General features: G+C 35.3%; 1 protein-coding gene across 1 annotated transcript; it reads left to right on the top strand.

Moving 5' to 3' along the window:
- The first annotated feature begins 2,706 nt into the window (after positions 1 to 2,706).
- Positions 2,707 to 3,944, top strand: LOC116870269 (nucleophosmin-like). The gene has a single exon (XM_032861900.1). The coding sequence runs from the start codon at positions 2,744 to 2,746 to the stop codon at positions 3,626 to 3,628; it is 885 nt and encodes a 294-aa protein (XP_032717791.1). The 5' UTR covers positions 2,707 to 2,743; the 3' UTR covers positions 3,629 to 3,944.
- Positions 3,945 to 18,327: the final 14,383 nt, after the last annotated feature.

The raw sequence follows: 18,327 nt of genomic DNA, 5'->3' as shown, positions 1-18,327 counted from the left end.
TCAGGGGATGCTTTGCCCGCAGGGTCTTCTGCCAGAGTTAAGAGAGAAGCTGGAAGGATTTAATCAATAGAAAGTACAGAATGAGGTCAAAATGGAGGCAGTTGGAGTCCTCCTGCTATTATTGTTGCTATCATTATTGTTGTTTGGAGTCTAAGGTCCAGAGCATGAAGTCATTGTCTCACTGCAACATTCTTACAGATGACAAAACTAGCAATTGGCAAACATAAGTAATGTTTCTTCCTGCTATTTTCTTTTTAAGTCATGGACTTCATCGGTTTTAAACCATGCTCAGTTCACCACACCATTATTTCCCAGAACAAGGTTTCAGAACCAGAATCACAGCAATGTTCCAAGCACTAGAATTATAATAGTTCTACAACTTCAATCCCTCTTGGGTCATACAAAGGATGAGGGAGCCGATGGTCAGCTGAAGAGAATGCATAAACTGACACGCTGCAACCTCCTCCCACCCACTACTCCTGGGTGGGATACCTGTGACCTACCTTCAGGAATCTCCCAACTATCTTAATGTTAAAGCCTTGTTAGAGGGAAGACAACTTTAGCTTGATAAGCCAGTGCTCCAGTATCCTGAGAGTCTTCTTTAACGTATGAAAACCCTATGAAAGCTCCCTTTTCCTTACATCCCCCAACTGTCAAGTATGTCCTCAGCCACACAACCTCACAAGCCTCACAACCCCAGCTTTCTGCCTACAGGTCCTGCTCCTTGCTTTAATAAAACCACCATTTTGCACCAGAGACATCTCAAGAATTCTTTCTTGGTCCTCGGCTCTCGACTCCATGCCACTGAACCTCACCTATATTCCAAAACCACCCCCAAAGAACCATTTCATATCAAAGGCAGTGAGAAATAGAGGAAAGGGGGAAAGACTGCGTTAGTTTAACTCATAATTCTTCAATTTTATCTGACCACCTACCTCATTTTTTTTTTCCCTACACAAATCTGTCATAATCCAATATGGCCAGTCTCTTTCAAATCCACTTTGGTAAACCTTGGAATACACCATATTAAAAAGAAGTGAATCTTAGAAGGAAGACCTCAAAAATATATATTATATGTATATATATGTATATATATATACATATATATATACATATATGTATGTATTTTACTATTTACCTGGTTGACTCTCATTATTAACTAATAATCCTCTACTACTTTAGGAGGACTGACCTTGAATTGTACAGTATATAGCTTTATTACTATGATAGTAAACAAGAAGAGTTTTAGTGGGATCAGTTAGGATTTTTGATAACCTATAACTGAGTAAGGGACAAGTAGGCTAGGTAGGGAGAGATAGATAGGGGAATGGTGGTCAGGTTTACAGGTTTACAAATATGCAGAGGTATTAAGGAAACAGAGGTAAGGCAACAAAGCAGACCACCCATCCCTAACTGTCTTTTTTTTTATGACAGTCACCTGTGACCAACCAGACCCTAAAAAGAGATAAACCATTAAAGATGTTATCACCAGTCCTTACTCAAACTGAGTAAGGGAAAGGTGGGGCTAGCTAGGGAGAGATAGATAGGGGGTTCTGTGATCAGGCTCACAGAAATTCCAAAAATGTGGAGATGTGGAAAAACCAGATATAAGGTAACAAAGAGGATCACCCTGCCCTGGGTGTGTGGGTGGGTGTCTTTTTTTATGATATCACCTGTGACCAACAAAGAATAACCCGACCCTAAAAAAGAAGTATGCCGCTGAAGGTGTTATCACTAGTCCTTGCTCAGTGGTGACACCAACAGAGATGTTAAAGGAATTTAAGTTCCTGGGTTAGTTTTCTATAAAGGACTAACCCTAAAGGTCCTCAGTGGCAGCCCTGTTGGGACCCTTCTCACTCTCAAGAGCTTTTTCTGTATCTTCACTTAATAAACTTCTATCACTCTGCTCACTTTTGTCCACAAGATTCAATTCTTGGAATTTGTGAGATAGGAGCCTCACTCTACAGCTTCATAACCATATGCAAGCATACATTTGTGTTTCCACTGGACATTTATTTGTTTATAATTAAGAAACCTTCCATATAAAAAGAAAGAAATCTTGCATATATATTTTTAAAAAATGTATACATGTATACATAAGGAAAATAGTTTTAATGTTCCACAATGCTTATTCAATGGGGATAGAAAACTTTTTTCCTATTTCATGATGCTAGAAGTAGAATTTATATTTTGCCTGTTCTTACTGAGAATATAGCTTTTGGGGCTTCTCATTAATGTTGATATTTTATAGCATCTGCCTACACACTTTGCAGTTGCATGTAGAACACAAATTGGATCAACTCATTTGTACATTTTTTATTAAGTACTTGCCTGGGGAAAGTACTCCACCAGCTTGCCTGGCAATTGCTCTGTGACAAACAGCTGAATCATTTTACTTTATCTTAGATGAGCCATACTCACTTTCATAATCTGCTTCATTTGCTACTGTCAAGTCATCTATGCTACTGATTGGGAGTTCTACCTCCTCATAAATACCAATTTGATATTATTTAAACCTCTCTCTTACTATAGGAATTAACACACCATTAAAATGATCTTAATTCAAATTAAATTTATTTTATGCTTAAAATTTATTAATGCAAATCAAAATAGGTATTATGTAACATCTTATTAAAAAGTGTACATATAGCCTGGTGTGATTCCGTCCTGCGCGGCTGTTCTGTGAACAGCAGTCGTTTATCTCCGTCCGCCTTCTCTCCACCTAAGTGCGAGCCACCACCCCATGGAAGATTCGATGGATATGGACATGAGCCCCCTGAGGCCCCAGAACTATCTTTTCGGTTGTGAACTAAAGGCTGACAAGGATTATCACTTTAAGGTGGATAATGATGAAAATGAGCACCAGTTATCTTTAAGAACGGTCAGTTTAGGAGCTGGTGCAAAGGATGAATTGCACATTGTTGAAGCAGAGGCAATGAATTACGAAGGCAGTCCAATTAAAGTCACACTGGCAACTTTGAAAATGTCTGTACAGCCAACGGTTTCCCTTGGGGGCTTTGAAATAACACCACCTGTGGTCTTACGGTTGAAATGTGGTTCAGGGCCTGTGCATATTAGTGGACAGCACTTAGTAGCTGTAGAGGAAGATGCAGAGTCAGAAGATGAAGAGGAAGAGGATGTGAAACTCCTTAGTATATCTGGAAAGCGTTCTGCCCCTGGAAGTGGTAACAAGGTTCCTCAGAAAAAAGTAAAACTTGCTGCTGATGAAGATGATGATGAAGATGACGATGATGACGATGATGACGAAGATGATGATGATGATGATTTTGATGATGAGGAAGCGGAAGAAAAGGCTCCAGTAAAGAAATCTGTACGAGATACTCCAGCCAAAAATGCACAGAAATCGAACCAGAATGGAAAAGACTCAAAACCATCAACACCAAGAACAAAAGGTCAAGAATCTTTCAAAAAACAGGAAAAGACTCCCAAGACACCGAAAGGACCTAGTTCTGTAGAAGACATTAAAGCAAAAATGCAAGCAAGTATAGAAAAAGGTGGTTCTCTTCCCAAAGTGGAAGCCAAGTTCATCAATTATGTGAAGAATTGCTTCCGGATGACTGACCAAGAGGCTATTCAAGATCTCTGGCAGTGGAGGAAGTCTCTTTAAGAAAATAGTTTAAACAGTTTGTTAAAATTTTCCGTCTTATTTCATTTCTGTAACAGTTGATATCTGGCTGTCCTTTTTATAATGCAGAGTGAGAACTTTCCCTACCGTGTCTGATAAATGTTGTTCAGGTTCCATTGCCAAGAATGTGTTGTCCAAAATGCCTGTTTAGTTTTTAAAGATGGAACTCCACCCTTTGCTTGGTTTTAAGTATGTATGGAATGTTATGATAGGACATAGTAGTAGTGGTGGTCAGACAAATGGAAATGGTGGGGAGACAAAAATATACATGTGAAATAAACTCAGTATTTTAATAAAGTAAAAAAAAAAAAAAAAAAAAAAAAAAAAAAAAAGTGTACATATATTATTTATATTGCATTGACAAGGAAATTACAAACATTTGTGTACTACCCTCTTAAATTCAAGAGATAAGTTACTAAATGCTAAGGCTAAAATGTGTTCTAAGAGATTAACGGTTTGATTAAATCATTCAAATCTTATTGCTTAATGGAGGAGACAAATAAAAAACTGCAACATGCTGTGATACAAACTAAAAAAAGTTTAAGGAACAAAATATTAAGAAAGCACGAAGAGGGGAAAAAACATGAAGGAAACACACATCAGCTGTGGAGAAGAAAACATGGGAGCTTTCCTGAAGCTATGGAGAAAGGGAAAAGGAGGAGATGGACTTTTAAGTGCTAAAAGGTCAATCAGTATTAGTCTGGTAAGAACACTTTACTCCCAAGTAGAGTCTATTCAATGTTCAGAGATCAGAAAGAACTTGCCAAGGTTGCTTAGAGAACTACAAGGAATTGAGTGTGCGTGGACATAAGTGTGTGGCCAGGTGGAATGATAGGTAGGTTTAGGAGAAGTGGCTGGAGAGGTTGAGAAAACTCTGATTATCCATTATCCATATTGTTAGGCTTTAGAGTTTAAGTTTATTATAAAGTATTGGAAATGCATGATGTAGTTAAAACATAGAATGACTTGTTCAGTAAGCAACTGAGCATAAAGATCTGTCTCAAGAAAAAGATCTAAGCACATGATTGATTTTCAGGATCCATCATGGATGAAATTGAGCCTATGGTATAGACAAATAGAAGAAAACTGGGAGAACTTTGGCAGTACTTAAGAAAATTTGAAAGAAAGAGTCAAAAGATTTCAGTGTGAATGGGGATTGTTAGGGAATTCAGGGAAAGACCATTTTCCAAAGTGCTGTGACAAACAGTCCTCATCACATCATCGTTCTTCCTTGTGAACCAAACCTGCCATGTGTTCACATATCACAATAGCAGCAGATTCTGGAATGCCTCTCCCAGCTCCAAGGGATAATCTGAATTTACTGGATTTCAAACAGTATTAGTTGATCTCGTTTGTGATAGATTATATGCAGGTAAGCCATTAAAGTTACATGAGTTCCACTAGGCTTTAGTTACTACAAAAACACTATCTTTATAAAAGTGATGGGCTGCACACACCTCTTGGTGTCATTGCTTCCTTTCTTCCTATTTTAGAGACTCTTGGGTTGAGAGGTAATGTCTAGAGCACTGACTCTATATCTTGTTACAACAGATAGATAGATGCACAAGGAAGTCTGCTTAGATGAGTACTTTGATGAGTACTAACGTGGTGTCTGGAGGAGACTTCCTCCAGATTTATTTTTACATATGAAAATTTAATGCCTTTGCTGTGTAAGTCATTGTCGTGTGTGTGTAGGGGGGTGTGTGGGTGTGAGTGTGTGCGCACGCATGTGAGCGTGTGTATGAGAGAGAAGGAGAAGAAGATAGAGCAAGGGAGAGTGAAACTTGTCTGGCTTGTGTCCAGATTTATCAATGAGACATTGATAGAATTGTCAGAAGTGCAAATCTGATAAAAGACTAAAGTGATGCCTGAAATATAACCACAAAATCCAACTTCAAAATGAATACTAGGAAAATATAATTAAAAAGAAAAACCCCAACTTAGAAAACCTCTCCATCAAAATAGCAGAGAAAGAAACTGGCTTTATTATTGAATAAGCATGAACCAGAATGATTCACATCGCAGATTACACTTAATAAATTGCAAAGAAAGAAAGAAATCTCACCTTTCTGTGTAACAAAGTAGATAAATCCATCACGTGAAATTTCTCAATATGAACAATAATTAGTCTTCAATTAAGATTACTTAACAGAACAATTTGTCACACATAGTTCATCTTAGATTCACCTGGTAATTAAGATGATCATTGGCATTAATTAATTGGCTTTATACAATGGAAAAACAAACAACCTCATTATGGTTGCCCCTTTAAAAAACCAAGATGGTGGAAACATCCTATATTCTGGGATATTTATACACTATCATTTGCCCTACTTATGTATGAGCTTGAATACATTGAGAAAAGAGAAGGAGATTCCACTTTTTAAAAGACATTTAAAATTGTAGCCACTATACATCTTTTCTTCCCATTAGGATGATGTTTCTATTATCTTCACTATATTCTTATTACCTGAACTAAAGCTGACATTTAGTGTGGCTCTAAATTCACTACCACATGCTAAGATACTTTATCAAATAAATATTGCTATATAGTTTTGAAATCTTTGGAAGGGAAAGATTTATCTTCAGTATTAGGACTATTCCAAAAATTGCTGAATGTAAATTAGTATTATAACCCAACATCCTGGCTGAAACTATTCTGTAAAAGTCATGGCCTTACTAGTAAATTCCCATTAAGTCTAAATCTAATTGAAGACAATTCATTCATTACCTTTTTTCTCAGTTACTATATTCACTTTCACTTTGTTCAAGGTATGTTTTTATTCATGTTGTATTCTGGAGAAAATGTGATGTTGTTCTTCCTGCTGGCAATGAGGACCATACCACTGGTGATGATAGGTTGCATAAAACAAAATCTTTCATCCCCTGCTCCACTGGGGTAAAAAAAGTAGCAGACCAAATCACAGACTTAATAATCAGTGTCCAAAAGTCATTGAAAATTCAATGTGTGAAAGCTGAGAAAACATAAGAAAAGAACCTAACATATGGGTTGGAGAACCACAAAATTTTGGATTCCTCATTCTCTTCTATACCTTTAAGACTGTTAAAATGACTTACTTCTTCAAAGTGCTAGAACATCCCCAATACTGAAAAGCAATACTCTTCCCCACAAGACAAAAGGGTTCGCTATCTGTTCCTATCCATTATCTCTAAACCTAGAATTGAGTTACACCATAACTCAACTGGAAAGAAAGAGTGTTTATCCATAGTAGCTGCCTGACCTAATCAATCTGTAAGGACAAGAACCAGGAAAAAAGATGGGGGACTAAATTTCAAATTTTTTTCCTCCTAATCAAGAGGATCATAATTTGAACATAAAATTTGATAGGAATGAGTTTATTGATTAAAAGTATCACTTTATTTTTTTATTTCTTTTTTATTGTATTAATAGAGAGAGAGAGACAGAGCATGCACAGGACAGGGGGTTGGAGGCAGAGGTAGAGGGAGAGAGAGAATTTTAAGCAGGCTGAAAGCCCAGTGCAGAGCCCAGTGAGGGGCTCAGTCTCACAAACCTGAGGTCATAACATGACTAAAATCAAGAGTCGGATTCTTAACAGACAGCCACCCAGATGCCCCAGAAGCATCACTTTAGATACAGAATTTGATATCTTGACAAGGTACCCACTCACTATCTGGTTGATTCTTAGAATCATGGAAAAAATCATGGCCATGCTGAGTGAAGTTGAAATGCTCACATTATCATGGCAGATACTGAAGTAAAAGATTAAACAAACCATAGGAAAGTGTAAGTACTCGACTGGATCTACCAGGGGTGCAGTATTTGTCTTACACGTATAATATCATAATATACTTGTATCATATAATGCCTACCATGAAGAAAGCAGCACAATGTAGGCCTCTCCAAGTTCCAGAGACAGCATAATCTGCAACTAGGAATCAGTTATTAGGCAAAGTGACTCAAAAGGCCCCCAGCTTTGGGTGCACCCCAGAGGAGCAAAGCACTCTATGGGAGAGGCGGGCTGCAAGGCAAGCAGCCTTGTCACAGGATCATACAAATGAGCATCATCTATGATGTTGGAGGTATCAGTGGGTATATTGGACATACAGTGTTTGGACAAATGAAAGAGTGAATCACAACTCTTTCTCTTGTTTCCTTGGAAAAATGTGATGCCTCGGCAGTGGAGAATAGTATGCCTGTTGACAAATCTTAGCTTGTAAGGGGGTGCTAGTAGAGACAGAACATTTGATCTCAGATCACCAAGTGATTAGAATTGCCTATCATCAGCAGATTCCTCTTAGTACCATAAAGTCATTCATGGTGGGAATGTTACATCAGGGATCAAGCATGTCACAAGCAAGGTCTTTGGGAAGATAGTCCAAATCCTCATGACCTCCATGGTGGCACTACTGATGGCCTTCCAGTACGTGCAATATCTGTATGGGGGATATTATAAAATCATGAGGTATGAGATACATTAATTTAAAAATGTCTCTTCAATATCTGGCTGCAAGTTAAAAATGAATGACAGATATACTATACCTACACTCATGAGAGACCTTGAAAGACAGTGGTGAGGGAAAATTGACTCTATTAGTGGAATTGGAAGCAGTCACTTTGTGGATAAAGATATGGCTTGATATTAAAGATATAATAGCAAATCATATGATTTAATGGCATCTTTTTGGTGTGCATAAAGATATGACTTGATATTAAAATGTATACAGATTTATGGGTAGTGGGAAATGACCTGGCCAGCTGGTGCAGAGCATTTGAGGTAGAGGACTGGAAGATGGGAGACAAAGATGTGTGAGTTCCAGGTATGTGGATAGATATATGGGGAGTGGGAAAAAATGTCTAAAGATCTCCATGTTACATGTTAATGCCTTCAGAGAGAATCCACACACCAGAGGTACTAAAAATAAATCAAGTAAATACATTGATGCATCCAATTACATCATCCAGCCCAGTGCTGGACTGATGAACATGGTGGCAAACATGAAGACTAGATATGAGTCCCAGAACTCTGATGCTCACTTAGCAAGGATGACTGAGGCAGTGCCATTCTGAGTGGTTCAATCTGCCAATGACCAAATCAAAAAAAGCACACAAAACGGAACCACTCCTCTAGAAGATGAACTACCCATCTGATGGTGAGTTAATTAAATTGGGTTACTTCCAGTCTAAAAAGGCCAACAGTTTGGGGCGCCTGGGTGGCTCAGTGGGTTAAAGCCTCTGCCTTCGGCTCGGGTTGTGATCTCAGGGTCCTGGGATCAAGCCCCGCATCTGGCTCTCTGCTCAGCGGGGAGCCTGCTTCTCTCTCTCTCTCTCTCTGCCTGCCTCTCTGCCTACTTGTGATGTCTGTCTGTCAAATAAATAAATAAAATCTTTAAAAAAAAATTAAAAGGCCAACAGTTTACTTACAGGCTTAGACCTACAGTCATACTATGATATTACCATTCTTATCTGTAGGTTAAAAAATTTAAAGATAGTTTTCTCCAGAACTATGAGGTTTCATGGGAGCCAAGAGAGGTTAGTTATTATTTACATGATTGTGTTTAAGTCTCTCATCTTGTATTTGTTTTCTACTTATCCCTTCTTCTGGATTTCATTCTACTGTATAAGATAAATTCCTTCTCCTAATATAATTTTTTTCAGGAATAAAAGAACCCTTGGGTCTCTTCACTTCCATGAAAGTGTTCTCATTTTCTGTAAGTTAGCTTATTTAATTTGTATTTTAGCTCTCTCAGATTTTTTAAAGTGTAATTTCAGTACTCCACCCATATATTTTGGTTATTTGAATGACAGCAATGGTCCTTTGTGATTTTTCTGTCTGTAAACCAGAAATGTAACTGACATATGTTTACTGAACCTATAAAAATGCAAGCACACCAACCAAATGCACTTTGTATAATATATAATCTTTTTAAAACGTATTTGTTGATAAGACCAAATAATATAATCATTATTGTTTCTTTTACATTGAAGTTGTTTTATAATCTATGTTAATAATCAAGAATTTTTTTCACCTGAAGTCAGCTGGAGAAAGAACAATTTAATGAATGATTCATTTCCATTTTGAGAAATATACGCTGTTAAATTCAGAACTCGACTAGATTAATGGTTTCTTTCCCCTTATATTTATTAGCAACGCTTATGTATTAGTTTTTGTCACCATGAAAATGTTAAAAAAAATTAGGGAAATTTTAAAAACCCACAAACTCAGAGACATCTGATGTATTTACCAACTGCCTAGGATTTGGCTGGATGATTTCATCTTGGCTTGGTTCTTTCCTGTGCTGAGGGGTTGGCTGTGTTTGGACTGATCTAGTGTTATCTTGGCTGGTATTTAATCCATATCCATATTCAAATTTTGTCAACTGCTCCAAAAGTATCCTTCTAGCTATTTACTTTTCCCAAGTTAAGTATCACTGGGGTCATGCATTCATTTCATTGTCATATCTCTGTAGTATCCTTTAATTTGCAAAGTTTTCTAAACTTTGTTTTTCTTCACTTTGACATTTTGTAGTGTTGGCATATGGAAAAGCACAGGCGATCATTCTGTCAAATATGTCTAAATATTTTAGTTTTTCCTTATTTTAGCCATGATCAGATTTAGCTTATGCAGCTTTGACTGGAACACCGCAGAAAATGTTTTCTTCTTGGTACATTATTATAGGAGGTAACTGATCTCACTTCATGCCAACAATGGTGATGCCCAGGCTGATCACTTGTGTAAAGGGTGCCCACCAGTAAGTCTCCCTCCAAAATGAATCTACTATTTTGCTTTGTGTCATTAACTAGTAAGTTGTAGAGAAGATTCTTGAAATTCTGTAAATAATTTATTCTGATGGAACTCTTTTTAAACGAAAAATTACCAAACAAATCTGTCCAAAGACATGAAGACTAAGAAAAAGCAAATATTGGGTAATATATTGAGGATCTCACTCTATATAGTAGAAGCTGATGCTACCGGGAATTGCTAAAAGCTTAAGAAGTTTTGCTGAAGTTATTAGTCCAAAGATTGGAAGACTAGAATATTTATACCTTTCCTCATACACTGAAATGGTTGAGAGATACCCTCAAAAGTGTTCATCTGGGGCTGTGGCTCCTGTGAGCAAGTATGGTGAATTCCCAAAGCAGACAGAAATATAATTGTCTGAGGTGAGTCCATGAGTATGTTCTGACAGCATGCACAGACGCAGCTGCATTCAGCAGCAGGCCAAGGAGGAAAGACACATGCATCAAAAGCATCTGCCACAGAGCTAGCTTGTTCGTGATGGAAAATAACACCAGATCTCTCTCATGAATGTCCTAATTTTAGGGACATCACATCCCTTTTTTTTTTTTTTTTTTTACCTGCATACAGTGGTCACTTTTGCAAAGGTCAGAGATTAAGGTGTTTTAGTAGGGTTTGGTCTGTGTAACTTCTGGGAAAGGGAAGAAGCTCTTGTCACCTATTTGGAGAGTCAGTGCTAGAGCAGTCTTTTTTATTTCAGTGTGTATCAAGATGCAAAATGTTATTCTCTCTGCCACACACATTGTGCACCTTGTGCACACTTATTCATACTGGGTTAGGAAAAGATGCTAATTTTATCTCTAGAACAATTATATACCTTCTCTGAAAGTAGGAAAGCACCCTGAACACCGAACATGTGAGAATCCCCAAGTAGCATTTGTCTTAGTGACTATTTCATGATGCAGTGAAGTTAATTGACCCGTTGCAGTTTCTTCCAGCCTCACTGAGGTGCATGGGTATGGAGGAGCAGATTTTGAGGAGTTGAATTTACTACAATTTGACATTGGCCAGGAAAGCAGGTCTCAGATCAAAAAGGAGAAGGAGTAACAAAAGAAAATATTATTAGAAATGGTTAAATACCATCATATTAGAATGGCATTCCATGGGGTCTAATATGGAGGGAAGATAGGATGAAATTGTTGCCAGCCACAGAGGAGAGGGGATATAGGGAGATACTGATTAAATGGTATGATGTTCCCATTATGGAAGATAAATAAGTTCTGAAGATCTAGAGTCACAACAATGTGACTATAATTAACCATACTGGATTGTATACTTGAAATTTGCTAAAAGGGAAGATTTTAAGGGTTCTTATCCCAACCCCCCCAAAAAAGCAAATTTTAACTATGCAAGGTGATGAATATGTTAATGAGCTTGATATTGGTGATTATTTTACATTGTATATATACATAAAAATGTCAACTTATACACATTAAATATATACTTTTTATTTTCAATTATACCTCAATAAAGCTAGAAAAAAACTTTGTATACTATCTCATCTGTAAGGGTAACATGGTATAGAAGAAATCACACCATACGTGTGTCAAGTGAAATGGGTTTGCTTCCTGATCCTGTCCAGAATCAGTAATGATCCATGAGCTATCCCCTTAAACACTTTGAGACTTAATGTAGTCATCTGAATTATCCAACAGAATTGACATTGCTTTCAAAACCCATTAAGTAATGTTATGAAATCTTGAGTTTTGATTAAATAGCTGGTAGCAATAAATTCTGATAAAGCAAACAGCTTTTAACATTCTGGAACTGGTCTGATGCTTAGATGTGCTTACAGGGTAGGGTTCAGTGTTATTACAAACTGGTGTGAGGCTCACAGCTAGACCATGTCATTATCCTGGTGAACATAAACAATCTCACAGAACATCTCAAGATCAGGTCAACCCTGAATGAATGATAAAGTTAGACAAAACAAGGTCACTGTGCAACCCATGAGGTATCAAACTTCCAGTTCTGCTAAAATAAATGAGAGCTTCTTCTTTACTAGTTTGCCCTTCCTATAGCTAATAATTACTGAGCTACTCGGTCTTAAAATTATCCCTTTTCCTGACAGTATCCAACCATGAGCAAAACCTGCCTTCCTTGGACCATCACAAGAATTACCCAAAGTTAATCATATAATGGGCTTTTCTAACATTTTGTTACTGAAAGGCCCCACTGGATTTCTAGGCTGTGTATTTTTCTTTCCTGCAAACAGTAATAAATTCAACTTCTCTGACTATAGGTGTCCTCCTGGTAGCCTTTGGTTGGAGGTCTTTGATAACTGGTATTTTTCCAATTTAAACAATCCCAATGCTTTACAGTGAATGCTATTTGAAATCAAAATTAGTAGCTATATAAGTTCTTTTCTAGAATTCTTTTCATTCACAAGATTAATGAGAATCGGAAATAGTCATAATATTCTGCATTCACATCTATTTCTCTTTAAATATTTACTTTATGACATTTCATGGAAATAGGAGTTTGGGAGGAATGTTTATGTAAGACTTAGTATACGCTTTAAATCATATCACCATTAGGTCTTGATCCACAGGCCACATTGATTATGCTAATAAATCATCTAAATTATATCAATTTATGTCAGAAAATAATTTGACTTAATATTTTACTCAGCTTATAATAATAGTTGTAAATGTATTGATCTTGAAATGTTTAAAGCATATTTTTCTTTTTCTTCTTTATAAAATTATTCTAAATGGTAAATTATATTGTTTGAATTCCAAACTATTTGAATGTTGCTTCAGATTCTAGACTGTGAAAAGTATTTTTTTTGAAGATTTTATTTATTTATTTGTCAGAGAGAGAAAAGAGATCATGAGGACAAGTAGGGGGAGTGGCTCCCCACTGAGCAGGGAGTCCAGTGCAGGACTTAATCCTAAGGACCTTGGGATCATGACCTGAGCCAAAGGCAGTCATTTACCCAACCGATCCACACAGGCATCCCAGAAAATATTATTTTTGTGGTTGTATTGTTTCATTATGGAAAACTAGCTGGATGTATCAGGTGGTTTCTCTTATATACTTTGGTATGTTACATGCTAATTATTTAGTTTGAGTTATATAAGAGTTTTTTTGTTAATATGGGCAAAATTAAATTTGGCCAATTTCATTTTTGCTCATGGCCAACTGAAGATATCTCAAAGATGATTTGGTGTATCTTCAATAGAGATCATTAATGCATCTTTAAAATTTCATCTTTAATCCATATAAGAATATTTTGACACTTGATTTTCCTTGAATAATCAGTTTCACAATTCTTGTATTACATAAGTCGTGTTTTCTAAACTGATTATGTAGAGATTAGAGACCACTGCTTCTATAAACAAAACAGATGCATTAGATATATGTGCCATGTCTGGTCACATTGATTTGCTTTTGGCATGAAAACTCATGAACTTATCCTGGAGTTCTTATTTTAAGGAAACATAAAATAAAACAATGACAAGCAAATGTCCTTTCAAAAAGCTTGAAAAGTGACACAAACGTCACTCAGCTAGCAACTGGCATGCCTGAAACTAGAAATGAAATGTATATATATATAATTATATGAAATGTATATATATATAATTACACATAATTACACATTTCATTTCTAGTTTTTATATATATATATATATATATATTTAGAGAACAATTATTTGGCAGTAACAGATGGAGCTGTTAGGGAGCAAAGTCATAGCAAGTCATAGCAAAACTGAGATGAAATCCCATATGTAAGCACACTAAACAACTTTCATATCTTGGACATAAACCAAAGAATAGAAAATACAAGCATGAGTCACTGTGTTTGATGTGGAACAAAAGGCCCAGTTAAATGAATGAGACATGTTTCTATTTAGTGCTTAAGAGTCAAATAAGATAATTCACCTTCTTTGACTGTTGAATGAAATAAAAATATAAAACTTATACAGATAAATATGTATATTTTATTCAATGGTCAAAGAAGATGTATCATATCATTCTACCTTGCACACTACATGTTTTATTCATTTAAGTCATATATATGTATACATATTATATATGTAAATTATATATAGTGTTTATGATATAAGGAGAATAATGTTGCAACTAAATTTTCTACAAATGCAGATGACCAGTCAAGAAATAATGAAAAGTCTTCCTTTCATTCAAAATTTAAATTATCCCTCCCCTTGTAAACTGGTACATCCAACATAAGGAAATATCTTCTTATGTAAATTTGAAGACTCTTTTTTTTTTTTTTAAGTTGAAGACTCTTTAATTCTATGGCTCATATGAGTTTCAAAATAAAATAATCCTTCTATAATAATAGAAGAATATTATGTATGGTACCTAAATATTTAGTATTTAAATTCTTACCTTTATTTTTTAAACTTTAAATTTTTCCTGCTCTCAATATTTTTTGTTTTCTTTATATTTTGTTTAGATCAGTTATCATGTCCATGATAAATAGTAATCTCATGAACCACCATGTTATACCCTCACTGAAATATTTCAATGTTTTTAACTATCCAATTTGGTTGCAATTTAGTTTTTTTTCAAGTGCTGAGATTCATTATATATTACCAAATATAGATTTTTGTCTCTAAGACAAAAATTCTTAGAAAAGGATTTTGACTCCTACGGAAATCTTAATTAAGATTTTGTGTTAAAGATGAGCATCCATCAAGTTAAAAATATATTTTTTTAAAAGGATACTTAGAAAAAAGAAGTAGAGGTTAATTTAGGAGCAGTAACCTGAGCCCATGTCCAAGGGAAATTCATCAGGCAAGTCTCACTTCCGGAGTTTTCTTTCCCTCGCTCATCTCATGGCTCTAGATATGACACTTTTGCCTGTAGGCTCCTGTCCTCCATATTCAGAATAGATACCACTGGAGAACAATTACAACTGCTGTGTTTGTGTGTCTGTGTGTGTCTTCAGGTTTCTTTGCTACACTTATTTTCTTTCTACTCCTGAATCCTCCAGTCTCTCACCTTGTAATTTCATTCTTGCGATTCTAAATTCAAATTATGCAGGAGGAAGATGCCATTGGTTCTTTCCAGAATATGGATTGGTAAGGGTCCTTTAACAAAACCAAACAAAATAAAACATTGACCCATTATCTTCAATAGGAACATGGTTTTGCATAACTATTCTAATGAGATCACAGGCTGGGCAAGAACAAGCCCATACTGTGGTTACTATATAATGCATTATCCAAGACAAAAAGTAACAGATGAAACTACCTCTTCTCTTGTCTCTTTGCCCACATTGAGTTTTATCATTTAAAACAGACTTTTTAAAAAAATCTTTTCATACTGAATGAGTTCAATAATGTGTATATTTTGAGATTCATATGCTGTTTCTTTATGAATCACTGTCTAACATTATTTCTATAGTTTTTGGAAAGAGTTTTTATTTATTCTTTTCCATCCATACATTTCTACATTATTTTTTTTCCTTTATAGCTACATTTTAGAATCCTCCTTAACCTTCATTTTTTAAACATGTGGTCTAGATTATTTTTTAATATATATGTAAATAGAGCTACTTGTGTTATTTTATACTAAGTATCTGCTATTCTAAAGTTATTTTCATAGACTTATTTCCTGATCATTTCAACACATATAGAAAATTCTTTTAGAAGAAAGCATTATCTATTGCTGCATAACAAATTGCCACAAACGTAGTGCTTAAAACAATGCATATTTATTTCCTCTCAGTCTCTGTTGGTCAAGAGTTTTGACATGGCATAGCTGAGATCTCTGCCTTAGAATCTTTCACAAGGCTGAAATGGAGGTGCCAACCTCCATTTTGAATTCTCATCTGAAAACTTAACTGGAGACTTCTAAATTCATGTGGCTGTTGCCAGAATTTAATTCATCAAACATTATTGAACCGGTTTTCTTTGCTTTTATTTCCCTGACAAGTAGTTCTCTAAATGTATGTTTTATCAAAGCATACACACTGAAAGAACGATAGAAAGAGTTTACTTGCAAGACAGAAGCTATAATCTTTTATAACCCAATCACGGAAGAGATACCTAATTACACTGGTTATATTCTATTAGTTAAAAGCAAGTCACTAGGCCATCCCAAATTTAAAGAGGTGGTATTAGATAAGAGCACAGCAACAGGAGAGGCCATCTTAGAAACGGTCTATGTCAGACAATGTTCAATAACAATGTTAATTTATACTTCATATTGTATCCATTGAAAGTTGAGAGAGAACTATATCTCTGTTAATTTCAGTGTCTTGATAGTACCAGATAGTTTTAGTGTTCTCAGAGTTCAAAATTATACTTATTTAAAACTTGTTTGTAATTAAAATTCTTTTTTTTTTTTAATTTTATTTATTTGAGAGAGAGAGATGACAAGAGACAGAACATGGTTGGGGGAGTGGTGGAGGGGGACCAAAGCAGGATCCCCACTGAGAAGAGAGCCTGACATGGGACTGATCCCAGGACCCTGGGATCATGACCTGAGGTGAAGACAGATACCCAACCAACTGAGCCACCTAGGTGCCATGATAATTAAAATCTCATATATACTTGGAAGAAATATTTGCAAATCATCTATCTATAAGAGATTAATATCCAGAATATATAAGGGACTTCTACAATTCAACAGAAAACCACAATCCAAATTAAAAAAAAAAAAAAAAAAGAAGAGAAGTCTTCAAGACTTTTCTCCAAAGAAGATATATGGTCAATAACATGATAATATTGTAAAGGATTTAACTTGATTTTTTTTTTGTTTTATTGAGGTAAAATTGACAAATAAAAATTATATGTATTTAAGGTGAATATTTTGATGTTTTTATATATGCATATGTTATGAAATAATCACCACAATTAAGCTAATACTGTATCTATTAGTTCATATATGTAATATTTTGGCAAACTCATCATGGAAATTGTATGACTTTAGAGAGTCTATTGATAGTGTAATTTTCTTTGATTTTCTTTGATTTTCTTTGATAAACACCAAAGTGTTTATTTATAAAATCATAAAATTTCCCTAAAAAATATGGCATAAGGTTTGTTACATACATTTTCAAAAGATATTGCAGATGTTTAGAGGAATGATAAAATTCAAGTTTTTAAGTTGAAAAGGAATTTTGATATTGTCTTGTTCAAACATATTCTGCTTTTAAGAATGTTTGGCAGTAGTAGCTGGAGTATTATAAATCTATGCAAACTTCACCATAATTATTTTTTATAAATACATGTCTTAATTATTAAATTGAAGGTGCTTTATTTTTTTAAGATTTTGTTTATTTATTTGACAGAGAGAGAGAGAGAGAGAGCACAAACATGGGGGAGGGGAGGGGGAGAAGGAGAAGCAGACTCCCTGCTGAGTATGGAAACTGATGTGGTATCTCAGGACCCTGAGATCATGACCAGTGCTGATGGAAGATGTTTAATTGACTGAGCCACCCAGGCACCCCTAAGTTGAAGATACTTTAGTTCATATTCACCTTTATGGTCTCACTGCCAAGCAAAGAGTTGGCTACACATTAAGTAATCAAAGAATACTTGCTTAAATAAATCAGACTCATCTTGTCCTGTGGAACTTTTGAATATTACTTTTTCTGTCTTTGAAATATTATAAAAATTATTTTCTTCTTCTTTTTTTATTTAGCATTCAAAAACACCTAGTGGATGTCTTCCTAGACATGAAATAAGCATTGAGTATACAGAGAAGACCAAGAAACATATGATCTCTGGCATATATAGATAATGACATTTTTTTATTAGATAAATTTGACATGTAACATTGTGTAAATTTGAGGCAATTATATTTTAATATGATTGCCATTATAGTGACATTTACTACACTACATAATTATAAAATAAGATCTGTGTGACTTATTCACTATTTCTTACACATGCACTTTATTGTCCTCAGTTAAGTGTATCAGAA

The sequence above is a fragment of the Lontra canadensis genome, unplaced genomic scaffold (assembly GCF_010015895.1).
Source record: "Lontra canadensis isolate GAN:19392208 unplaced genomic scaffold, GSC_riverotter_1.0 scaffold22, whole genome shotgun sequence".
Classification (NCBI taxonomy): Eukaryota; Metazoa; Chordata; class Mammalia; order Carnivora; family Mustelidae; genus Lontra; species Lontra canadensis.
The sequence above is the reverse complement of the archived record's forward strand: the minus strand, read 5'-3'. Positions and strand labels throughout refer to the sequence as shown.

Excerpts from the sequence above, each read along its gene's own strand:
- LOC116870269 (XM_032861900.1), top strand. The coding sequence starts at position 2,744 with ATGGAAGATTCGATGGATATGGACATGAGCCCCCTGAGGCCCCAGAAC.